This window comes from Pyrgilauda ruficollis, unplaced genomic scaffold (genome assembly GCF_017590135.1).
Source record: "Pyrgilauda ruficollis isolate IOZ18807 unplaced genomic scaffold, ASM1759013v1 scaffold39, whole genome shotgun sequence".
In the NCBI taxonomy this organism is placed as follows: domain Eukaryota; kingdom Metazoa; phylum Chordata; class Aves; order Passeriformes; family Passeridae; genus Pyrgilauda; species Pyrgilauda ruficollis.
Window position 1 is genome coordinate 1,151,409 of NW_024525378.1, and position 26,414 is coordinate 1,177,822.

Sequence of the window (26,414 nt, forward strand, 5' to 3'; positions counted from 1 at the left end):
ATTCAGAGCCACTATGTAATAAATAAATAGTAGAAACACTAATTTGTAATTCATAAAAAATTGCAGTATTTAACTGCGACCTGGATACTGTTTATATTCCAGGCATATTTTGCAGGTGTAAATTTGGATGATTTCCCATTTTGACAGGACTGGAATGCATGAAGACACAATATCTGTGTTGAAACACTGGCAGAGGGAGGCAAATCTTAACTAAAAATATTATTGTGGTCTTAATCAAGACCTTTTCTTTTTGCTTATGTAGTATGAGTCACAAATAATACAACTTAATCTTCATGATCTTTTCCATTAATTTTAAGGTCAGTGAAAAATTAAACACAGCAATGGAGACAGAGGTGAAAATCAATACTGCACGTGAAGAGTATCGACCTGTGGCAGGTCGAGGTAGCATCCTTTATTTCCTCATTGTGGAGATGAGCTTGGTTAATGTCATGTACCAAACATCTTTAGGGCAGTTCCTTGGCATTTTTGACCTATCAGTGGAAAGATCTCGTAAATCTCAAATTCCAGCAAAAAGGGTGGTTTATATAATCGAGCATCTCACCTACGAAGTCTTCAAGTACACAGTTCGAGGGCTGTATGAAAATCACAGGTTCCTGTTCACATTGCTTCTGGCACTGAAGATTGACTTGCAGGCCAAGAAAATTTCACACACCGAGTTTGAGACACTGATCAAAGGTAATTGATCTAAAAATGTTCCTGTTTGCATCTGTCTGTGTACTGCCAAATTCAGATTTTGCAGTACTTGCACTAACAATGTGTTATATCTGTGGATCTACTTGTTTTTAAGTTGTGAATGAAAGCATATATTGTCCAAGAAGGAACTGAGAGACAAATTTTCCAAAACAAGAGCAATATAGATTATTTGTTATCAAAATAATGCATAGATGAGGATTATTTTAACTGTTTTACATTGCAAAATGGGAAAAAGTAAGTCCATTACTTGTTAGAGAACTTATAGCCTCTACTGTCTGCCTCTTTTTCAAGTTGCCACATATCTGTGTCTGTGAGGTTGTAGACAATCAGCAAAAGCTCTCTTGATGGCTGATGAACAGGCATGTGAATGCTGTACCAGGCTTAAGTATCAGCACTAAAAATTGGAAGTCTGTTATGTATTGTAAAACACTTTTATATTGCATTGCATTATGTCACCACTGTATGTCACTACTCAGACACAATGACAAAGAAAAATTTGAGTAAGGTTTACAAAATTTGATGGGGGTTGACCTCACTGAGGTCTCCAAGATAAATGCAATCTGGTACAAAGACAAGTACAGTCAGGTACTTGGCATCCAAATATCTCAGTTTGTTTGGCAAACACTGAGTGACTGTTCAGCTGTGGCTCAGCTGTGCTGGGTGTGCAGATGGGCATGAGGCTTGAGTGGTGGTTGAGCTAAGAGGCTGCTGACGTTGCAGACCTGGAAATGAATGCACCATGTGCTTTCTTATTCTTTAGCATAGATGAAAGGAGGTTGTACTAACCATTGTACGTCTGCTCTGAAGAACTGAGTTTGAGGATCCTTTTAGGTGGTCACATTTTATTTCATCTCTACAAATAGAGTAGAAGCAGCACAAAAATTAGTGGGATATCAGCTTTGGGAGGAGCTGAGACCACTTTTCAATTAGGTCATTGTTAGGTGTTTCCTCCATGCAAATGTTACATCTCCATATCCTGGTTTACATAAAATGTTACTCCCTGAATTATATAAAAGCAGCATTTTTTATTACTTGTCATTTTTCTGTTTAACAATGTTTGTTTTCCTCTATAATACTTTTCACTTTGCAGGAGGTGCCAGCTTGGATATGAATTCCGTGGAACAAAAACCAAAAAAGTGGATCCTTGACACGACATGGCTCAATCTTGTGCAGTTATCTAGCTTGTACCCTTTCAATCAACTTCTGGTGCAAATTGTTAAGAATGAGAAGTCTTGGAAAGCCTGGTTTGATGAGGAAGCTCCTGAAAAATCTGTTATTCCTGATGGTTATGACAGCTTACTGGATCAATTCCATAAACTGCTCCTTGTCCGTAGCTGGTGCCCCGATCACACCGTTGCCCAAGTAAGATACATTTTTGTACAGTGGTTATGCCATGTGACATCTCCCGAAGAACTGCTAGTTCCAAACTTACATTCTCTGAATTTCTTGTTACCATAACATTTGTTGCAGAGTGAGCTATTTTGAAAAATCAGATATTGAAATGCTCATTAAAAAATATGTGTGAAAACACTAATTTATTTAATTGCAATGAACTAAGAAGTGGAACATGAAGCAAATTGTGTTGGAGCTGCAGGAATACCATTGTTTTGGTGTGGTGCTTTCATAGTCAAGTCATGCAACCTGTAAAGAAGTTGCATTCCTCTGGTGAATCAAAAGATAAATCCCTGTTCTTTTTCACAGAAACAGTGGGAAAAGAGCAATTAACTTTTATGACAGGTGCACTAAAACAGCAGATAAACTGTTTACTTACCCTCTCTACTGAGGAAGTTATAATTAAGGCTGCCTTGTGGCAAATGTCATAAAAGAAACTGCAGTAGACTAGCAGTTTCTCCACAGTTTGTGATATTTTGATTTTTCTTCTCTGTGTAGGTGTAAAAGAGATGTATGAGCCTATGAATACCCTCTTTTCACTTTTTTTTTTTTTTTTTTTTTTTCCTTTCTGTACTGGAAAGTAGTAGTTTTTCTTTCCTGCCTATCTCAACTTTACATTTTGCATGCTGTGATAACATCTGTGTTGTATTTAGGGGACACCATATTTTCATGGACCTCTTTTTCAACAAGGCTCCACTCTTTTTTGTTTTCTACTCTTCACTCAGTAAAGTAGGAGAGAAGTATGGGAGCTCCAACTGCCATAATTTAAACTGAGCAAAATAATAAAGCTGCTACTGTTTATTTATCAACTTATTATCTATCAACAATTATCTATCAACTAATTTATCTAATTTAACTAATTTATCTAATTTAACTAATTTGTTATTGTCTTGCACAAATATCTCTGAAAAATAATGTCTATGAACAATGGTTGTAAAAAGAGGTCATTATTTTAATTTTTGAGGGAGGGGATCTCTTTTGTTACTCTTTTTTAATCTCTTCTTTCCCTACTGTGTTTTCCCAAGTATTAGAAATTTTGCCTGTCTAGGACAAAAGTTACACTTAACAGTGGGTGATTGAGGGTTTTTCTTTTCCTACAATTGACATCTTCCTCAGTCCACCTTGTTCCTCAGTGCTTCTCTTCATCATGCATGCCTCAGAATCTGTGAGAGTCAATACATAGCTAGGAAATCACCTCAGTCAAAAAAGAATTTCATGCACTAAGGTAGCTTTAGAAGTTCTTTTAGAAAATGTCTGTGAAAAGAAAAAAAAATAGAGGCATAAAGAAGGTTTGACCTTTAAGGATCAAGTCTGAGTTTATATTTTGTAGAAATAGATATTCAGCCCAAGAGACTTGAATTGGATAACCACTGGACAGGAGAATTTGTTTGAAGTTCCAATAAATATATGGAGATTGTAACTGGGTCAGATGAAAGATCTGCCTAATCCACTATGCTATAGAGAGTGTCTACATACTTAGAGGAACTAAAAACAGAACTGGTATAGAGAAACTCTTTTATTTGGCTAGCCACAAAGTTTTAACAGGCAGTAATTTAGGGGCAATATCTGGGATGTCCTCAGAGCTGACACTGGATCTATTCTGCATGGATTTTTTTCCCCCAGTTCTTAAAAAAAACCCATTTAGCATTTTCTAGCAACAGTGTTCACAGGATGGCTGTTGTGTGAGCAGAATTCTTTCTGGTCTGTATTTGAAGTTTGCTATCTGAGAATTTCAGTGGTTGCCTCCTGTGGACAAAAGTTGAAAAATTAAAGTTTAGACAGTCATTGCCTTCCAATGTAGATTTCAGTAAATTCCACATTACTAATTAATGCTAAACTTTAAAAGGTAAAGATAGATATATTTTTCTGGTAACTTTTTTTTTTCCAGGCTCGGCACTACATAGCAGAATCTCTTGGAGGGAAATATGCAGAAGGATTTATTCTTGAAATGGAAGCAATGTGGACAGAAAGTGGCTGTCGAACACCTTTGACGTGCCTTTTATCAGTGGGGTCTGACCCCACTGAAAATATAGAACGTCTTGCAAAATCAAAGGTATCCTCTTAAACTGAGTTTGCTAGAGCTGATAAAGAAATTTTTAACTCTTCTCTGCACTAGAATATATTCATACTTAGTGTTCTCTGGAAGTTAATTTTTGACCAGTAGCCAAAATGCATTTACTAGGAAACTAAAATGTTGCTGCTTTTTGCAGTTGTTTGATTCCAATGAGACCTCTGCCTTTATCCAGCAGACTATGATAGCCCACTTCATAGGAAATGTAGTAACCTCTGAGAACAAAGCAACATTTGTGGTTTAAATTGTATTACATTCACTGTAGGACAGTAATGATGATTACAAGAAGATACAGAAAAGAAATCATAATTATGGTGACAAGAGGAATTAATTTTGACACCCTAGCATTCAATCTGTGCACTTGATGGAGACATTCAACATTTCCTACAGAACAGCATCAGTCTGTACTCTGTTTTATGGTTCACAATGTAGCAGCATATAAAATTTTCCCAAGAAGAAGTTATTTACTTTAGATCTCCGTAAATTTTCCTCCTCGTTAGAATGCATCTTCATTTAATGGTGCAGGATTTTAGAATACGCTGAGTAAGACATGCAAAAGTGGGAGGATCCACAAATCTCTTCAGCTTATTAATCAGGAAGTGGAAATGCTCATTCCATTTGAAAATCAGGAATGATTTGTCTGTATTAGAATTGCTTAAATTATGACTAACTTTCACTTAGTGTTTAAATTTAGGAGTCTTAAATCTGAAGTCATTAATTTGATCCTTGTCTGCTGTCAGACCAAGAGGATATTGCGGTCTTACTATGTTTCCATGCTTTCAGGAAATGTGTATAGAATAAATAGAAAGTGAGGTTGTGAAAGAGCTGAAGGGGTTGCCTTGTTTATTCACACATGCTTTATGAGCACGGCAACATCAGCTGGGCTGCCACAACATGAAGTTCAACTCGTGTCACCTGTAAATGAGAAGTCAACCACACTGTTTAACTGTAAGGCTCTTTTCCAACCTCTTGAAGTAAAGACCTAACCACACAGCATATAGAAACTTTTCTAGTTTACAAAAGCCATCCTAATGTCACAAACCAAAATGCAAACACAGTTGTTTTTAAAAATAAAAATGTGTATAACAACGTGGAGCATTGTTATACAAATGTGTAAAACTTGAGGAGCATTTCAGCAGTTCTTTAGCTTTTGAAAAGCTTATCTAGAAATACTTTAATTTTCAGAAACATTTTCAAGGGAGCTTTGTGTTTGTTTTGCTAGTATGTTGACAAATTGTACTTAGTTTCTTTCTTTCTTTGGGATTTCTCTGCCTCAATCTTTAATATAGGTTAATTTTACCAGTGACCTGATCTTGAAGGAGGGGGTGGTGGTGCTGGGGTTTTTTCTTCTTAATGATAACAAACTTGGGCCTCTTTTTTCAGTGATTTCCCTTTTACAGTCATGATTTGTAGTCTTAAAATGGTTTTCCAGTTCTAATGGTGTCTCTAAGTATGATATTATCAGTATAAATCAGCTATCTGCTGTTGGTAATGTTCAAACTTGTGCCCAGAATTTATTTTTCACTCTAAAATTTAGCTGTTCAGGTGGCTCTCTCCCAAAGAAATGAGAACGGTGTCTGTGGTTATTGAGTTGTCTAATCTTGTTTATAAACCAAACAAGCTCCATCAAAATAGTTGCATTTATGCCCCCTTTACTTTCACTTTAGGATGGTGTGAAAATTCAGCTTTCAGGATTAAAATGAAGTTTCTTATGCCAGCACTTTGACTTTATTAAAATCAAATTTTTTTTGAACTGTAGAGATCGTTTCTTCTTTTAGGGAATGATGCACAGAACCTTCAACAGAACTGTCAGGGCCACTATAGTGACTAAAATGCCAGAATTTTCATCTGGATTGTGGTGTATTAAGATGACATGGATATGCTGACATGACTCACTATTGAAAGAAACATTCTCTGTGCAGACATTTGATAGAGTTCTTTCAGAAGAAGTAAAATGAGGACAATTCATAGTGAAAAATATTTTTTTCCTTCTCTCGATGTTTCTATAACCTTTAATGATTCTACATTTCAGAGGCAACATTGCTGAGAAGAGCAAATTATGAGTAGGTGCTTTGTCAGGGAATAATGTATCTGCTGAATATTTATGCACTCTTATGCAGGGGTATTCATAGTCTGACTTACAGGAGTGCTAGCTGTACTCAGATGCATCTCAGAAAAGGTAAAGTTTTTTGGTTCCCTGGCACATAGCCAGCTTCACAGGCTGTTCAGCTTTGCTTCTTTTAGCTACAGTTTCAGGTTTCACCGACCTGAGAGCAGGATTTAACTGCTTTCTTATCTTTGGCATTCTCATGTCCTTAAATCTTGCCGGGATATGGGGGATCATATACAGCAGCTGTATTTATACAGTTCTGTAAAATCAGGTCAGGGCCCATTCTCTTACCCTGAGGCCAAATGACCCAGCACAGTTTGTGTCCATATGCTTAACCTTCTTCTCCTGCAAAAGGAGGGCAGCCTCCTCCCCGCTGTTTAGGAGTGGATGTCTCGGGTTTCCTGTGGTCAGGATGACCCCGAGAGTCTCTTTTTCCCAGCCCAATGGTCAAAGAAGGAGTCAGAATTCCTTGGCTCTGGTTTTCAAGGTTGTTTATTTTCTCTTATCTAATACATTCTTTTCCTGACCCACAGAGGTCTGTCTAGCAGGTCTGTCCAAGGCACACTGCCCACCCTTGGGCTGGTGTCAATATTTTATACTAAAAACTACGTGTACTTTATTTACCATTATTTTCCAATACCTATCACCTATGTTAGACTGTCTACTTCTACCCTAAACCAATCCAAAAGTGCCAGCATCACACAGAAAATGGAGGCTAGGAAGAAGAAGGAAGAAGGACAAGACAACACCCAAATCTCTCCATCTTGCCTCCTAGATCCCTATACTAAAAATCCCCAAAATTCCACTTTTCACCCTGTGATAAATTCATTATCATTCTACTTAAACTTTTGTGACTTGTAACCCTTCATAGAAGGTTGGTAATTTGCTCCATGGGTTAAAATCAAAAACCCAAGTGTCTTTGGCTTCCTGCCAAGATCTCTGAGCCCCACCCCCCCGGCCAGGAGCTCAAGCCATCCAGGGCACCCAGAGGGGTATCCTGGGTTCCAACAGAAGTCTTCCTTCCTTTTTGTTTCACAGTAAGAGATTCTGAGTAGCTGTACAGGTCAAGACTAACCTTTGTAGCTCTCAGCCAGCTGAAGATAGGCCCAGATTGAAATTGTAGCTCATCGCTCACTGCATGAGGGATACTCAGCTGTAGGTCTTGAATGTGAAACTCTCCATGAAACAAAGTCCTTTCATCAATTCTTTCACCCTCAGCATGTATGCAGAATAATATGTTTAACTGGGTTTGGTAGTTCTGGTTTTCCCTGGCAGGAGCCAGACAGCAAACCTGAGCCAGACTTAAAAAGAACAAGATTAGCAAGAACAATAAGCAAGAGAGGATCTGCCTGCACATTACTGACAGACTTGTGTGGTCCTGATCTCAGCCTTATCTTTTTCAGATCCCTTTGTGAGAGCTTTTATCCTCTGGTTTTCTGAAGAACTGCCTTTATTTTCCCATACCTTCTGGAGAAGATGCCATAAAATTCCAGAATTTTATGTTTGCATTTATAAGCTTTCTCTCTTCTGAATTTCTTCTGAATCTAGATCTGCTTGAGCTAGTAGATCACCAAACTGGAGTCCTCTGAATCAGTGGCTGCACAGCTGCCATTTAACAATACAGGATGTTTCCTGAGTGATGCTTTAATGTGAACCAATCTTTCCTGTCCTACCTGCTTCATCAACAGTTCTCTTTTAAATGAAATATATTCAGACAGTAAAAAGTCGTCAGAATTGCTGGGTTCACACTGTGGGTTAATAATTATCTGAAGCCCTAATATCTGCTCATCTCAAGATAGTAGATTATAGGAAAAAGAATGGTCAGGCTGTATATATGTCTTGCTTTATTTGAAAAAGTGGTAAAAAAACTGAAAAAAATGTTTTACATGTCTTATCCCATAGATATTGTTAGACCAGCAAAAAAATATGATAATATGATTTCCAGTGGGTGTAGTTTTCTTCCAACAGGTGGAAGATAAGAGGAACTTGAAGGGTTTTGCTTTTTTTTTTTTGGTTTTGTTTTCTTTAATTTGTTTTAATATAAGCAGTCTCCATTGATATTAATGGCTTTCTTTGTGGCAGAATGTCACTACACATGGATCTACAGAAGCAATACATTACATGTATAATTCTAAGGAACTACATATAAAATAAAGTTTCTTTTTTACCTTTAGAACATTCCATGTCGTGCCATTTCAATGGGTCAGGGCCAGGAAGTCCATGCAAGGCACCTGTTAAATCAGTGCATGCAGGATGGAGGCTGGCTCCTTCTACAGAACTGCCACCTTGGCTTGGAATTTCTTAATGAATTAATGGACACCATCACAACGAAAGAGTTTGTGAATGAAGATTTCAGAACCTGGATCACTACCGAGGCTCACCCAGAGTTTCCTATTAATCTTTTACAGTCCTCTATAAAATTTACCAATGAACCTCCTCAAGGTAGGAATGACTTCCCTTCCCATTGGAGAGATTGCTGCTGGTCCAGGAAGGTTGGGCAGAAAGTAATGTTGGCTTCACTGTGCAGCTACTTGAAGCTGCCAGTCTTGGACATCACTGACCTATGTTCCTGGGCATCCCCTGGTCTTCTGGGTCTCCATGTACTTCCTTACAGCCAGGATCTTTCTCCACTTCCAGGATGTTTCCTCATATTCAGATGTTCATCTCATGCTTTCTGAGCCTCTAAGCTCCCAGCTTTCCTAACCTAAGTAGTCTATGTGCAGAAGCACAATACGAGATCTTAACTGGCAGTTTGGACTCATATTTCTGCATTAATAGAGGTGCAAGAAAGACATGGATGGAATGAGTCCAGTGAGAACCCACAAAGATGCTGAAGGAATTGGAGAATATGCTATGTGAGGAGAGGCCAGGATGATTGTTAAACCTTGAGGAGAGAAGGAGTATCTTATTAATGCCTACAAATAAATAAATATACCCTTTCTTTATATATATATATGTATATATGTTGCCACTGGTTTCAGTTTATGATGTCAGTAGGAGCTAAGAATTTTTATCCAAGGTCCTATTTAAAGCTTCAGACATTTAAACCTCTTATTTCAGTATTTAGCTTTCTCTGAACATTAGTAAGATATTTGTTACAGAATGTTTGATGTTGTGAAACACATCCTGTTTCAGCATTTATACTCCATCTCAAGAGCAGGCAGTCAGTCTGTTGATAAAAATTTCTTACTACTTTCTCTTCTCCTCTCCCCACCTCTAATTCAGAGCTCAGCATCTTTTTATTGCACAGTGGCCTCCTCCTATCGTTCTAATGGTAACAACCTATAGCTCCAAGAGGCTATTTTAGAAGTCAAGTTATAGCAAATTTGCAACTTGCATTTAGCAGCTGAAAAAAAGCCCAGTGTAAAAATTTAAGTCAGGATGAAATACAGACAGTTTTAGTTTCTTAAGACTGTCCTGTCATATTGGTAGCACAGTACAATAAGACACTTTTTTTTTTTTTTTTTTTTAATTTGGAACCCTGTTATGATGCCCATTCAATATTTTGAAAAGCTATTTTTTTGAATATTGTTCTACAGGATCTTTGTGAAGTATGAACAAAAGCAAAAGTACTTTTATTGTGTCATACAAAGTTGGATGACTTTGACTATCTTTTCACTGCACTTAAAATCTACCCTTCTAGACTTGTGTGAAGCTGATTACGTGGAAAGTATCATAAAAGGGACCTGATGTCAGTAACTCATGCTTGGGTTGTCTGCCCAAGGCAAAAGATGCTTGAGTAGCACTGCCTGAAAACATCTGGGAGCAGTCAAGCTTCTGTGTTCCATGGCAGATGAGACTGTATCAGTATCAACTGCCTAAAGCTGTTCCTGGGATGTGAAATGTCAGTGCTCAAACAAGCCTCCCCAAGTATTAATATTTGCACTATGAATTTAGGTTATCTTCTTGTCACCTTGATGCCTGTTGGCCAGTTGAACAATCTGCATACAGAATTTTGAGATTTTTCCAGGAATCAAATCTAAATAAAATTATCTTAAATAAAACTAAAATCTCTTATTATAAGTAAATAGCAAAACAAACTCTTGGATACCCAACTGCTATATTTCATATGATGTTAGGTGTCTTTTTTATTGCCATATAGTTGCTGAATAATTATGTTTCTATTTCAGTTGTTTATGGGATCATTTAGAATATGATTACATAAGTTTAAATCCTTCCAGACTCTTGAAATTAATTTTTTGTGTTATCGATCTAAAACAAAATGTTATTGAAGTTTGCCTGCTATGACCAGCTGAACAGATAATTGATTCTAAGACATAATTTGAAGGTATAAGTAAGATGCTACTGCAAATTGGAATAGAGAATTGTGCTTAACAGAGGTTGGACTTATGGATTCCATAAATTTTTTTGCTAATGTATTACATTTTTATATTTATCTTCTAGGTGTGAAAGCTGGCTTAAAACGAACATACTCAGCTGTTACTCAGGATCTGCTGGGAGCGAGCAAAATGCCACAGTGGAAACCATTGCTATATGCTGTAGCATTTCTTCACACAACTGTTCAGGTTTAAAAATGTATTTCTTCTCTTCTGTCATAAAGCCATGTTTCATTTATTAATGAACCTTGTTATTAAATGAGAAACATTTTTAAAGGGAACTGCTGTGTTGGCAAATGAACACAAATAAAATAAGAAAGAGAACAACACATCTTTATTACTGCAGCTGTGTTAGAACTTATAATTTTGCTCATGTTGGTCCTGTACCTCCAACAGGGATGATATTTCAGAGGGAAAAAAAGGACAGTCAAGCAATGATCAATTAGAGTACTCTTCTATTAAAGTCCTCATCAATGACTGTGTGATCTGTCTTTCAACTAACTGGGCTTTTACTAATATTTTAACACATAAAAGCATATTAAAGAAATTTACAGTTTGTAGTTTGGAAAACCATAGTCTCAAAGTGCTGCATCCACAATGAGAAGGTGTAAGAGGGTGAATATATATCCTTTATGCTCTGAAACCTGTAGGAGGAAATGAAAGTAGGTTTTGGGTCTTGACTTTCAGGACTTCCATTAAAGAAAGTGCTTTATGGATTAACCACAACTTTTCATCATCCTATCAATAGATTTTGCAGTACTCTTAGTTTATATTTGGAGCCTGACTAATTTAGCTCTGTGGCATCCATGCACTGATATATTGTGGTGCACTGGAAGCCTGTGTTAAAAAATAAAAATTTGCAATTACCAGATATTACCCTAACCCTACCTTTGTACTGCCAGCTGAGTCTGTAGATGATTCACTAAAAAGCAGTTATTCCTACTTGCATCTGCACCATGCAGACACAGCAGGGATAGGAATATAAGTGAAAGGAATATATCTAATCCATAGGAAGACCCCACACAATGATTATGGCTGATGATTTTAAACACCATTGCCTCAAACAGTAGCTTAATTTTTGAAATTCAAAAGCTACGGTTCCAGACTCAGAGATTTAAAAAATACTTTAAAATTTTTCTCTTAAAAAAATAGAGGATATTTTTCTCTGTGAAAATGTTAATATTCCTGGTTTTTGTTTGTACAAATTTAGCTACTAGATAATCAATCAAATGTTTGGCCTTGCCTGTGTTAAATGCATTTTTTTTAAAAGTTGGTGAAATAGAGTTCCAGCTGGACTACTGCATTCTTAACATATTTCATGTATTCTTCTGCACTTAAGCTTTCTTCACAATTAATATCAATCAGTGTTTTACCTTTAATTCTAACTATTCTACAGGAAAGAAGAAAGTTTGGCCCGTTGGGCTGGAATATTCCTTACGAATTTAATCAGGCAGACTTTGCAGCCAGCGTGCAGTTCCTTCAGAACCACTTGAACGATGTGGGCATCAAGCAGGGAGTGAACTGGAGCTGTGTTCGCTACATGCTCGGAGAAGTGCAGTATGGTGGCCGCGTGACCGATGACCTCGACAAGGCACTGCTGAATACGTACGCAAGAGTCTGGTTTGGAGAGCACATGTTCAGTGAAAAATTTTGTTTCTACAAAGGCTATGTTATACCAAAAGGGAATACTGTGGAAGACTATCTCCAGTACATAGAGCAGTTGCCAGTGATTGATACACCAGAGGTAAAATATTTTAATATATTAAAGGGAGTTTTTGTGAGATTAATAACTTAATGAGGTATTTTTTTCCAGAATCGAGTATGCATAGGTCATTATTAGCAGGCAGACCATTATAGTGGATATTCAGTGTAGATCTGCTGACCAGGAAGAGGTAAAGAAGGCCTTCTTCAAACAATTGGAAAAAGTCTCATATTCAGAGGCCCCCTTATGGAGGGTTTTAGCAACCCTAATTATCTTCTGGAAGGTTGATACAGCAAGGTTCAAGTATCAATGTGTATAAAACCCTGTTGGAATGCTTAAAGATGGAGCTGGAGCCTTTTTGATAATATCTAATGAAAGGAAAAGAGGCAATGCACATAAACAACAGGAAATTCCATCTGAGAGCAAGAGAACAATTTTTTAAGTGGAGGTGGTCAAACACTGGAAGAGTTTGCCCAGAGATATTGTGCAGTCTTGTCTTTGTAGACATTGAAATCCCAACTGGACACTGTCCTGGTCATCCTGCTCTATCTGCCCCCGCTTGAGAAGATGATTTCGATTAGATGACCCTCAGAGGTCCCTTCCAAACCAAACTATTTTGTGGTTTCACAATTCTGTATGGGATTGAGCAGACATGCAATCTGAGAAATAATGAAAGTAAAAAAGCCCTATGGTCTCATTTTGCAAGTTGTAATTGGGAGTTTATTCCATTTTGACAACAGAAAGATGTGGATGTCATCAATGCTATGAACTGATGGGTTAGGGTGCAGGATAGCTCCTGGGTGTAACCAGTTTTACATGACCCAGTGTGTGCATATCACAGTGGTCACAGGGACTGGAGGATGGTGACTTTCTGCTCCCTCCAGTACAGGCACACATGATGAAGTTAGTTAAAACTGAAACAGAAGAGAATGCTCTGGAAAATTGAAACAGAGGTGAATGGTCTGGATTTCTGTCTCATTTCTATTAAGTTGATAAATGCCATTGGAAATAAGTTCTATTAAAATTAAATTGACTGAGTGGAACAGAAAAAACTGGTTTTCACTTACTGATAATGTTCTGGCTCAGAGGGTGAGAAGTTTCCAAGGTCATAAAATAAGCTTGGAAAGTTCTGAATCTCTGGAGATAGTGAAACCAGAATGCAAAGGTATTTGTGCCAGCAATGAGGTACCTTTTCCAGGTGAGAGTAAATGCATCACTGGGATCCATTTGAGCCCAGCTCATGATGTTGTTCCTATCAGTGTGTGAACCTTGGCTCTACCAGATTTCAGGTTCTGCTTTCATGGATCTGCTCTTTTAAGCACTTGAGAACCTATCTCACAATGCTGCAATGTATTTTTAAAGTGTTTTGATGCCTGTAAAAAAATCTGTATGTATGATTTGAGGCAGGGGAATTTTACCTTTGGCTTTTATGTAAATAGAAGCAAGTCCAGGAATGCAAACATCTTTTTGTTCTTCACATTTTCACTCATTAGGAAGAAAGGTGTGACTTTCTTCTGTCATTCTAAAATCTGTCAAAATTGCTCATAAAAACCTTTAACCTTTAATCTCCCAATCTTCTTTGTTTCACAAAAGATACTGTGCTAGTCAAAACAGTGTATCCTTGATTCATTCCTTTTCCATTTTTAGTTAAGAAAGATGGACTTGGACTGCTTGCAGTGTCCTTGCTCCTTTGATGAAATTTCATCCTCTGACTAGAATGAACACTGTCTTCTGAGAAGGGCAATTGAACTCAGTGTATTGGGTTAGGATGGAAAGGTTTCAGTAGCAGGGGGCTAAGGAGTGGCTTCTGTGAAATGATGGCAGAAGCTTCCCCCATGTGCAGCAGGGCCAATGTCAGACAGCTCCAAGACAGACCCACTGCTGGGATAATGTATTTATGAAGGATAAAAAGCTGCGCGTGAATCTTCAGTCAGAGAGGGGAGTGAGAATATGTGAGAGGAACAGCTCTGCAGACACCAAGATCAGTGAAGAAGGAGGGGCAGGAGGTGCTCCAGGTGTCGGAGCAGAGATTCCCTGCAGTCCATAGAGGACCCCACTCTGGAGCAGGTGGATGCCTGAAGGAGGCTGTGACCCTGTGGGAAGTCCATGCTGGAACAGGTTCGTGCAAGATCTGTGGCCTCATGAGGAGAGGAGTCCATGATGGAGCAGATTTTCTGGCCAAGGTTATGACCCCACAGGTGACCCATGCTGAAGCAGGCTGTTCCTGGAGGTCTGCACCCTGGGCAAGGGACCCACACTGGAGTAGTTCACTGGAGCAGCCCAATGGATACGTTTGTGGAGGACTCTTATGCTGGAGCAGGGCTAGAGTGGGAGGTGTTCTGCACCTAAGGAGGAAGTAGTTGGAGACAGTGTGTGACAAACTGACCACAAATCCTGTTCCATGTTCCTTGCCTCTTTGTGCTCCTGTGGGAGGAAGTAGAGAATTTGGGAATGAAGTTAAGTCTAGGAAGAAGGGACAGGTGGAGGGAAGGTGTCTTTATGATTTGGTTTTATTTCTCATGATCCTACTCTCATTTGATTGGTAATAAGTTAAATTATTTCCCCAGGTCAAGTCTGTTTTGCCTGTGATGATAACTGGAGATTGAACTCTCCCTGTTCTTATCTCAGACCACGGACTTTTTGTTGTGACTTTTCTCCCCTGTCCAGTTGAGGAGGGGATGGTAAAGGAGTAATTTCAGAGGAGTGTAGAGCTTTAGCAATTGATGTTGAGGATTCATAAGGCTGGAAAACCCTGAAAGACAGAATCCAACATTCTCTTTTTAAACAACATTCCCAGAGATTTTGGATCAAAAAGAATGAGAGATTTGCGTCCTTGATTAACATACAGGACATTCACAAAACTGGTCCACCCACTGGTTTCTTTCTTCTTTCTTCTTCATACATCACTTGCCTGAAACCATAGGACCAGAGCTGTCTCCCATGTCTCCCTGTCTTTGTTGTTATTGCTCCAATGTTTGAGTTAGCCCTTGGACTAGGGCTCCACTCACAGATATAGCAAATATTCTTCATGGTGCCAACTTGGGCTATAATATCACCACAAAATCTGCTAGAGCAAAACCAAGAAAATAAGCCCTCACTGTGCAAGAGCAAAAGCAGAAAAGAATTTACCTTCACATGTGTGTTTCCTTCCACATAGAATATGAATGTAATGAAGTACATTGCTATTTTTGCCTTTTACAGCTCTAAACATTCAGTTTGAGTAAACGACTACTTGCAAAACATTAAGTCCTATCTGGAATCTACCTGCCCGCTATTATAGTCACACCCTCACTCAAATGTGGTATTAGGTCTGTACTTTGTTCTGTTGTAAGGATAAGATTCCTGAGTGGTGTAAATCAGTGAAGCTTTGCTGGCTTTGGCAATGGTGCAGCCACTTATATCCCTTGTCCCTGAGTTTCTAGATTTACAAGTATAACAATATTAAATGGCCCTTTTAATTCTCTCCTCAGAGTATGTAAATACTGGTTTCTAGAAGTGCCTTCTTGCAATATACTGATTCTAATGTAAAATATGAAAACTGAATATGTGAAAAAAGTGAAAAATGCGAAACAGAAGATTGCTTGCCTTTTGTGCTCAGTTTGAGGGCAAGCCTTCCTCATTGAAGGATCAGTGGTTCAAAGTTTGTAAGAAATATGTAATGTCTATAATTAAATGAGAGCTGGTGAAAGAAGTCACAGTGCATACAATTCCTCCTGGAGAAGGGTTGCAATTGTCAATCTGACAATTATAGACTTACTGATATTTCAGTAGAAGTTTCTGAAAAAGCTATTATCATTCAGACAAAGGGCAGCTTTGAAGTAATTCTGTGCTAGCTGTATCTTAAATAAAATAATTCAATTTCAGGAGAAGGAGAAGTAAGGAGGGGGAAACTTCAACCAAAAATAGCTAAACCATAAAATATCCTACATATATCACCATCTTTAGGTTCTTCAGATGTGGGCATTATTTTATTCACCATGCTACATGCCTTATAAGGCTAAGAGTCTGAGTAAAACAAAACATGTTAGAAATGTTAACTGGTCAGATAATTAGGGGCATCTACTTGAGCTGGTAGAACAGCAATAGACCCACAGAGACAAAGAACTAATGCTAAGAGCTCAGTGTCCACAAATGACATTTCCAACATTGAAGCAAAGGGATCTGTTCTCACCCCCTTGATACCATTCCACAGCACGATCCATGTGAAGATAATGCGATCAGTTAAAAAACCCTCCACTGATATGAATGAAAACACTATTGCATGTGCAGCCTGTGTTAATGTTTTAGTTAAATTTGGGTTTGGTCCTTGACCATTTAAATGGAAGAACTTCCAGTGGCCTGTTGACATCTGTTGTTTTATGGAGCTGAGAATTTTCTTCCTTGTTTATCAATTTTCATGCATTCTTTTTTTCCCCCTAATTTTTATACCTTTTACTTTAAGGTGTTTGGACTTCACCCTAATGCAGATATAACTTACCAGACCAACCTGGCTAATGAGACATTCAGTACCATAGTGAGCATCCAGCCCAAGGACAGCAGTACCAGAGGGGGAGAAACCCGGGAAGCAGTGGTGCAGCGGCTTGCTGATGAGATGCTGGAGAAGTTACCTCCAGATTATAACCCTCATGAGGTATGTACTGCTTTATAAAGCACATGTTTTGTGTATGCATGTATATACATTCTTGTTTTATAAGTTTTATTGTGCTTCTTAAATTTAACTGGCATATGTTTTAAAAAGATTTTAAAATTATGCATAGGGTTCGTAAGTCTGTTTTGCTTTATTATCTAACATATTCCTACATCAGAAAGACATATTTCAAACGCCACAGTCCACTCAATCAGTTGCCTTAACTCAGAAGACCCATTAAAGGCTTCAGAAAGTTCTTGCTTTCCTTAGTAGCTTACAGAAGTAGCTTGATGACTTTCTGAGGGTCTGGTGATCCTATAGTGGTTACAGCATTAAATTTACCTACTCCCATTATGACACCACCATGATGAAGAGTGAATTTTATCACTGACCTTTTCATGCTCTAGATTTTTTTGGGTCTGAGCCATAAGAAGATCTTTGTTAATCTTTTCTTGCATTTTTTATTAACATCCCTATTAAATGGAAAAATCCATCACAGAGACTCTTGCATCAGTTTATAAGTAGGTTCTCCTGTCTTGCCAAGGGTTTCATGAACAGTAAATGTTAAAACCCCCTCATTTCCATGATTTTGTGCTTTACAATTCTGTTTTTCATTGATAGTGTTTTTTCCCCCCTTGTTGTAGTTCAAGCTGGTAAAATGCTCAGTATGAATTACAACTTGCTATGCATGCTTTATTTTCTTCTCTGGCCAGCCTAGAATGTCCACCTAAGTAACAACTAATCATCTTGGGAACCCAGCAGCATTTCCTGTCTTCCCTTCTACTATTAATCTCAGATTGAATATGTCTTGGATAAATAGCCACTTTTGTATTGTCATAATTCAACTTGGAACTTCTTTTTTCATTCCCCTGTTGTCAAGCTACTTAGGATCTGCAACATTGGTGACACATTTTGCCACAAAATGGTTTCCCTACCATCTTGTTCTTTTTCCATCCATTCCTGCTTGCATCTCCCCTTTTTGTCACCTTCTCATTGAGTGAGTCTTAATGTCAGTATATGCGTAATTTTTTGTAGAATTTGATTAAGAAGAATCAGTTTTAAGAGTCAGTTTTCTAGTTTTCATCTTATTATTTAATAGTGAATAAATATTAGAAATAGAAATAAATAGAAATAGAAAATAAAATTAAATCTAGTAAGTGCAATAATAATTCATAATTTAATAAATGTAATCATTTTCATGTTGTATCTACAACTATCATTTACACCTTAAATTGTTCTCAGTCCTCTTCCCTTATCTTTCCAATCAGAGTAAAACTTTTTTATGGAACTAGATTCTTCTAGTTTCATTCAGCTCCTTTATTTTTTTTTTTTCAATTTACAGTAGCAGTAAAACACTGAATGCCTGGATAGCATGTATGCTTTTGCCATATTTGCAATATGGGTATTGAGCTAAGTTTTTACAATATTCTTGCTAAATCTTGCTAAATAGTGCTAAGGACTATTTCTTCATTCCCTTGTTAAGCTGACAGCTTTTTTCCTCCTGAAGAATTTGTATTGATGTTGATAGAAAACACCAATAGTACATACTTCACATTACGTTGTAACCAGAGGGTAGTCTCAGGTTTTACCCTGGGAAATCTGTGCAGTATCTTTTGGTCATGTAAAATGCACACACACTTGTTTAATCCAAATTTCACTTTGGATTAAACTGTTTTTCCCTGGCATTTCTTCTGTTTAATCTTAGGCTCATTCGCTTTCTTTCCTTCCTTGGTTTATTCACTGAGGTTATGCACACAGACCACATGTGGGGGATGCCTCCCCTTTTGAGTCACTTCATCAAATCTTAGCTTTGGAGACCACCAGTTTTGGAGCCAGGGACTGTAATTAAGGGCAAAGGGTCTGAAATGGTTATTTCAGATGTTCAGTCCTTCACTCTTGACTTGTCTCTCTCTATTTTACTGCTGCATTTGTATTTGTATATAATACATACTGTTTCATGTGTCTGTATTTAAAAAAAAATCACCACTAATTGTTTTCAGTGCTCTTTCACTCCCATCATCAAGCAGTATGACAAACTATTATCTTTTGTCATGATCTGCCAATCATACACAAGGGTTTTTATTTTCTAATAAGCAATCATCATTGCAATGATGCTCAGAATTAACATTACTTTGCTCCAGTACTCTTTCTCTTACATCTTCTATGAACTTCAAAGGAAACTTATTTTGCTTTAATTGGCTTGATAGCTGTCCTGTTATGATTCAGCCAAGGAGATTTGAGCTTGTACAGAGGATGTGCTGTTGGATCTACTTTTTTCTTCTGTATTTCTTATAGATGCATTCTGAGTTCAGTAAGTGTAGATACCATCTCTTTCTGTGGATGTCTAGTTTTCTAAAGCTCTGTGCATCTTCATCTGTGAATTACACTTCACTTTGATTAATCATACCTCTCTATTTACTTGCCTTTTTTTCAGTCTGCACTACTGATGGATGGCATGGTACTTTTCCACTGAAACATTCAAAAATTACGCTTAGTTTCTGTAGCATGGTAGTCATTCCTTTGCTCAGACCTTCTAGAGAATATCCTCTGTTCATTTTCCAAGAGCTTTTCATTGCTAATAATGTATTCCTCTGTATATCTCCTTGGCTGTCTCAGTTGCACTACAACGTCTACAGATTTTAATTCTGTGGTGTTATGAGATTTGGCGTTGTTTCTTCTGGACCCTGATTTTTCAGTGAATTTGCACTTTGTCTCTTCCTCTGCATTTTAGAACTTGTCTCATTCTCTACATCTTAGAACTTGATTTGGTCTTTCCAAATTCTTTCCTTGTTGTAGGGGAATTCCTCTTTTCTGCCGTTAGTGCCCAGTTCCACGTCTTATGTGTTGCTTATGTGCCAGAAGTGTGGCCACATCTACACAATAAGCAAAAAAATCTATATCAAATCTCTATCTCATTTGAACTGTCACTAATTTATTCTGGAACCTTTTAGAAAGCATGGATATAGCTGGAGTGAGCTGTAAAGAAAGCTAAATTTTTAAATGCAAGTTTGCATAAGCTGAAAAAAGCCCCAAACCCAAATGACTAAAATACAGAAAAAGAAAAAGAATATCTTGCTCAATAACGTATAACAAAGAATTTCATCAATCAGAGTAGAAAAGAAGGGAGAGTTTAGGTATTCTCTGAGGAAAGAAGCAATAGTTTGGCAGAAGCTACAATATGGCAAATGAAATTATGCTTGCAAGTATAAGGAGTCAAATGGATTATGTAATTACTTCCTGCGATGTCTGAGAAAAAAAAAAAATTAGATGGGTTCTGTTATTTGTCAATTTAAGTCAACATTTGGTCATTCAGGACGTTGTTACATACTAAACAATTTAATAAATCTGAAACAAATAAAACAAATATCCTAAATTGTAAAAGACTGAGGGAATGTGTCTAGAAAAAGAGTTTGTGTGCATTTTCCTTATTGGAAAAGATCAGTAAAAAGAGAAACATTCATTAGTCCTACCAGTACAGCTTGGGTTTGCTTTTAGAATAATATTGTGCTCCAGTAATGCCATGATGTGTTAGTTAGTCTTTGAAAACCTAGGTACAAAGATACTATCAGTGGAGAAAAGGAGCAAAATTTTTTGGAAACAATGAAGGTAATTAAAAGCAAATTCTCTTCAGGGAAAGTGGCAGGTGCCTTTGCTACCTTTGATCATTTCTTGTGGCTCCCTTTAGAAAATGTGGAGTGAATTTTCACAGAGCTACAACCCCAACAGACTGGGTTAGGGACAGATGGTACCAACAGCAATTATTTGCTGACATTCAGAGCTCCAGATTGTATTTTCTCTTGATACATTGTGAATCCAGAGAAATTTCAGGCTGCCACAGAGAGGCCTTCATTTCTCAATTATATGCCTTCAGCAATGACTTCAGTCTCAACAGCTTTCAAAACAGGGCAACCATTTTACCCCATGATATATGCTGCTTCTTTTGTTTTTGTGTTCTTGCAATGCTTCTCATCAGTCAAGTAACTTACCCAAAAGAGTAGAAACAAAATGAATCACCTTTGCATGCTTTCTCAACCTGTGGTTTGACACAGGTGGTGGAAAAGCAAAATAAACCTTCCTCCTGACCTGAAACTGTCCTCATTTTTCTCTGAGTAAGAATTCTGCTTTCATGAACCTTTTTGTTTTTGGGTCTCACCTTGCAGGTTACAGAGAGATTAGTGGTAAAATGATTAGGTCCAGTCAGTCCATGAGAGTGAAGACAGGTGCAAGAATAAATGTCAGCCTGTCACACAGAGAAGTTTACAATGAAAATGATCCTTGCATCTTGAAAAACAGCTTTCTAGGGAATAGCAAGTAGCAGCAGTTTTTTTCCTTAAATATTTTCTGTAGTATTGATTTAGCTGTAATTCCTCTAAGGCTATGGCTGCATTAGCGAGTGCTGCATGGAAATAGGAATTTGTCTGAGAACCCCAGGCCTTCATTAGATGTTTTGTTGGGGAATTTGCCTTGGTCTATCTCTAGTCTGGACCTGTAGGCTGACCCGATTAGTAATTGAAGTACCTTAGAGTCCTGAAGCACACCTTTTGTGTTAGTGTAATTTGAAGCTAAAACCTTTGTGTGCCTGAAATCTAGTGTTCAGTACAGGGTTTTTGCTACAAAAAAAAAAAAAAACCCAAACAAACAAAACAAAACAAAACAAACAAACAAACAAAAAAAAAAACCAAACAACACCCCCCCAAAAAAAAAAAAAACCCAAACAAACAAAAAAACCCCCAAAAATTAAATAAAAAAAAAAAATCAGGGTCTGTACAGAAACACTGACATAGATGATTCTGTAATGTGTCTCTGGTTTGCTTATCAACACTGCCAGATATGGTGGTCATCCAGCTCTAGAACTTCTTCTATTTTCTGTGTATTTTAATCTCTGCTTCCTAATGTGCAGCAAGGAAGGGGTCCTTGACATCCCTTGAAAAGAGCTTTGGCTTTTCCATCTACAGAGTGATGGACTTCCCATTTCTGCTGACAGGGAATGTAGCAAGTAACTAAGTCTGATTAAAAAAAATAGCATTTACTGAAAACCATAGGCAGTCACTACTACAGTAACTTGATCAATGACCATGGCATGAGTTCAGCAAACACTTTTCTACTGATAGGCCTATAAAGTATGTGCTGACAAAGAAACTGGTTACCTGAGGAGAGTTAAGATATATGTGTAAAGGAATCTGACACAGTAGTGATATGCATTGCAAAATCATGTAGACAAAGCTATTAAGATTATGATTTTAGTAACTCCTTTCTTAAATCACATTGTTTTATGTTGGATGAGAACTGTTTGCATAATGAAAAGGGGATGTTCTAAGTGGGCTTTATGGAATTAGTATATTAATCTCAGAAAAGCTATTTTGGTTAATGAGTTCAGTCTTTTGAGGTTTTTTTTTTTCTGGGAGTCGGTATCCATATCTTTATGTATAATAAATACAGCCCTGGTTGTAAGTTATCTGATTGCTTGATAAGAAGAATTCTAATACAAAGCTAGTTAATCATACTTCAGTGCTTGTATTCGAAACGAATCTTAGCAACAGTACTTCCAAGAAATGCACTGTGTTGTACTCAGTAAATCTCACCATAGATCAGGATTGATTTGTATACAATAAAATGAGAAGTATGGAACTTTTTTTTTTCCAGTTTTGATATCTGGTTATGCTTGGTGCTGCAGACTGAATGTTCTGAGCATATCGAGGTTGGATTAGCAAATTTCTGCTTTCTTGGTTGCCTCCATAATTCAAAACATTATAGGTATTTTTGTAGGTACATGAAAGTAAATAAGAAGATTGTGTTCTGAGAATTCACTAGTTAAATTGTACAGTTATCATTGCAGTAATATTTTAGAATCTTTATTTTATGTCCTCTTTGTAGAGTCATAAATATTAATATTTTGGAAAATAACCCCTTTAATAACATCTTCCATGCAATTTTTCCTCAAATGGGAGAATTCTTCCTCTAAATGATCCCCAAAAGGAACATATGCTCTGTAGACTAGAAATAAGAAGTGTGTTTCTTATTTAAAGGATCAAATGCATACGCTATATACTGTGCAATTTCTTTCTTGTTAGTGGCATGCACTAAACTTCTAAGAATTCTGAAAAAAATAAATCAAATATTTTTACTTTTTGTCAAGAAGCAAAATTACCAATTCCTGTGAATTTTTCAGAAAGCAGAATTTTCCCTGGATTTTTTGTGAAATAATCAGAATACTTCATTGTGTGGATTATCCAAAAAAACTTTATTGCCTCAGCTCCAGTCTATGATAGCTGATTTAAGTATTTTTTTCTCTTTCACAGACAGGATGCATTAACTCAGTCTGTAAAATGTACTGTCACACTGCAAAGCATTAGCATAATTGGCTGGCACCTAGTTCTTGGACATTCTGTCTGACAAATCCATGGGTCCTTGTGATTAAAATATGATGTATAACTTTGCTGATAGCTGTCTCCCAAGGAGGATAGCATAAAGAGATGAGAAAGAGTATTTTATTGGGCTCCGAGTTGAAATTTAAGATTTGGAAATTGCCAAAGCATTTGTGTATTTATACTAGTGTTTATAACTACTTATCTGCTGTATGATATTCATCTTGCAGAAATGTGCTATTCATGGTAATAATTAAATCTTTAGTAATGTTTATTATTTGTTTAAAATGTACAGTATACATAACATTGTACGTAATGAGATATATGAGTCATTGGCTTTCTAAAAGTGGGGAACTCTTGAAAGTTTGAAAAATAGGGAGTTCTGGTACTGTGTGGGCTATAGGCACCATGATTTTTGCAGGTGCCATGAAAGTCTCACTCGTGTGCTGTAGTATACAGTGAACTTTGATATACATGGAACCTGCAGTGCATGTCTGAAGCACATTCCATGCACATATGGAAAAGCGAGACAGGGAATGTTACTGCTACTTTCATTACGACATGGCCTTAACCAGCACAGGCAACTGATTCCGTTTTGAAAACATTCTCTGTTGAATTTGAGAGAAACTGTTACCCTTGAAAACTAAAAAGGCCAAAGGCTTCTACTTGCAAAATGGTGCACATAATGGTGTAACAGATTTCTGTGGCATCTGTATTATTTCTGGCAGTCTTGCCTCTCTAGTAATGTATCCATGAGCATCTTGTCTTATGGACAAGTCACATGCTACTGAAAGTAGCAGCTTTTACATATCATTGTTCTTGTCAAGTGGAACTCCATGTGTTACATTATTTCAGCTCACAGGGCAAGGAAAGGTGATAAAGTTCACCCAGCACAATTTGGAAATACAAAGAAGTTACCATCAAATAGTGCTTTTGTATAGCATGTGGGTTTTTTTATTTTAAGATCTAAGACCTGCACCCTAACAAGGACAGAAGGGACTGCTGTGTCCCTTCAAAAAGAGGGAACTTTCCCTTCTTAGAATGATGGAGGAGCTCATTCTGGTAAGCTAATGAGTCACAGTGTGCTAAATCTTACAGTTGGCACAGGACTTGAATGGCCATCTGTTACTGAAATGTTTCTTTTCTGAAAATGTTTTTGCTTTCAAAAATTATTGCATGGCAAACAGGAGATTAGATTTTATAATCATTGCACTATTCTTTTTTTAGGTGAAAGTACAACTTCAAAAGATGGGAGCTTTTCAGCCCATAAACATATTTCTCCGTCAAGAAATTGACCGGATGCAACTTGTTATATCCAGAGTTCGAACTACACTGACTGATCTCAAATTGGCTATTGATGGTAAGCTGCAATATCAAACATTTTAATTAAGTAGCAATATTTATTACTAGCAGTTGCTTATACCATATAACTAAATAAATATTTGTCCTTGTTTCCTTCCTTTCTCTTTTGTTCCCTCCCTCACACAGTTTTTCTCTTTTTCTCTGTCTTTGTCATATGACCACTAATTCTAGCCCTTAAAATCTCCTGATTGCATCTCTAAGGACACTCCACCTAAATTTATTCTGCATGCATCTTCTCCAGCATTGCAGTTCGTGTCCCTCAGCACTACTTCACTTCTGTGATTCTCTCTAGAATTCTACAGAGCTCAGAGGAGCAGAATTGCGTGAAAAAGTCCATGGGCCATGTACCAGAGTTATTTAAGAAATTAAGCTGAGACATAATGATATAGAACAAGGTGGAAGGGTTGCTGCTAAGTAGTTGAGAGACAGGGAACTCAGGAGGCAAGGTGAAAAGGACTCTAATTTAAGGTGAAATTTGACACATTTGTGAAACTGGTTATACCAAATGGCATGTCTCTAAATGGAAGCTGAAGTGAGCGGCAGTGTCAATCAAAAGAGAGAGAGAGACAGTTCTTCATTTAGGCTTCACAGGAGGCAGGAAACAGCACTCTGTATCTCTCAGAGACAGAAGTATTTGGCTGAAAGTGAGCAGTGGTGAATGAAGTTAAAAAAAACCCCAAGAGTAGAGGCAACTAGAAACAGATGGAAAATTTGATCAGAAAAAGAGTGAGGAAAAAGAAGGGATTATGATGTTGCCATCTGCTTTTTGTTTTCACTTCCTGTTTTGCTTCCTCTTTTGCAAGAGTTGAAATACTGAGGAAGGAAAGTGTACTGTTGCTCAGCCAAGCTTCTTGAATTAACAAATTAAAAGCACGCAGGAATGGGTAGATTCCACTGGTTAAGCTCTCACCCAAGTCTGCTGTTCTCTAGCAGAGAGACAGAAATTATCTGACAGAGCAAACTCTCCTCAGAGGAAGCAGGTCAGAATGCCTCAGAATTAGTCCCTTCTGACATAGCTGATGGCATTACTGTAATCTGTTTTACTGGTATTCTGGCAATGTCTTTCATGAGGGGGCATTATTTTTTAATTTGTATTTTTATTATATAAGGATCAAAAGGGATTTCTTTTTTCCTATCATTTGTATGATACACTAAGAAAACAAGACATGTTTCAGAAACCTCATGCCTATAATCTGAATTTAGGAAAGATGTGCCCAAGGCTAATAATCTTTCATATCCTGTAATAACATAAGTAAAGATCAAGCTGGAAGAAATAATTGTGCTTTCTTCCTGAGCGGAAAGTTCCCTTTTATATGTGAATAGAGTCCCTTTTCAAGTATATAAAAGGAATATTTTCCATCCAAGAAAGTGTTAATCTTTCCTTGATTGTGAAAGATATATTTAAATTCTCAATATGTATAATATTCTGCAGAGGGGTGGATGAGTAACATTTATGAGTAATTTATTTGCACTTCACATTCAGTTCCACAGTGGGCACAGTCCTCTGCCAGATGTTTAATCAAGTTAATGCTGTAACTTTTATGCAATTTTCTACAACATAATTTCTTATGGACAGGCAAGTTAAATATAGTGAAAAATTGCTCTGAAAACAAAATTGGATGTATAGTTAACAATAACAATTAATGGCTTCTGGCATGTTCATGCTATATCAAGTGCATGTGGTAGACTGTTAATTAGGGGATGGAAAGAACTTAGGCACTCTATCTCAGCAAA

The 26,414-nt window shown here is 37.3% G+C and overlaps 1 protein-coding gene across 1 annotated transcript in view; it reads left to right on the top strand.

Annotated features, from left to right (window-relative positions):
- Positions 1–26,414, top strand: part of LOC121358424 (dynein heavy chain 5, axonemal-like) — a 147,084-nt gene that overhangs the window by 107,382 nt on the left and 13,288 nt on the right. Inside the window, exons 67-74 of the mRNA XM_041476601.1 lie at positions 318–696; positions 1,805–2,076; positions 3,995–4,159; positions 8,462–8,729; positions 10,692–10,813; positions 12,021–12,368; positions 16,768–16,956; positions 24,546–24,678. Of these exons, the coding sequence (XP_041332535.1) occupies positions 318–696; positions 1,805–2,076; positions 3,995–4,159; positions 8,462–8,729; positions 10,692–10,813; positions 12,021–12,368; positions 16,768–16,956; positions 24,546–24,678 (1,876 nt within the window). The remainder of the gene's footprint in view (positions 1–317; positions 697–1,804; positions 2,077–3,994; positions 4,160–8,461; positions 8,730–10,691; positions 10,814–12,020; positions 12,369–16,767; positions 16,957–24,545; positions 24,679–26,414) is intronic.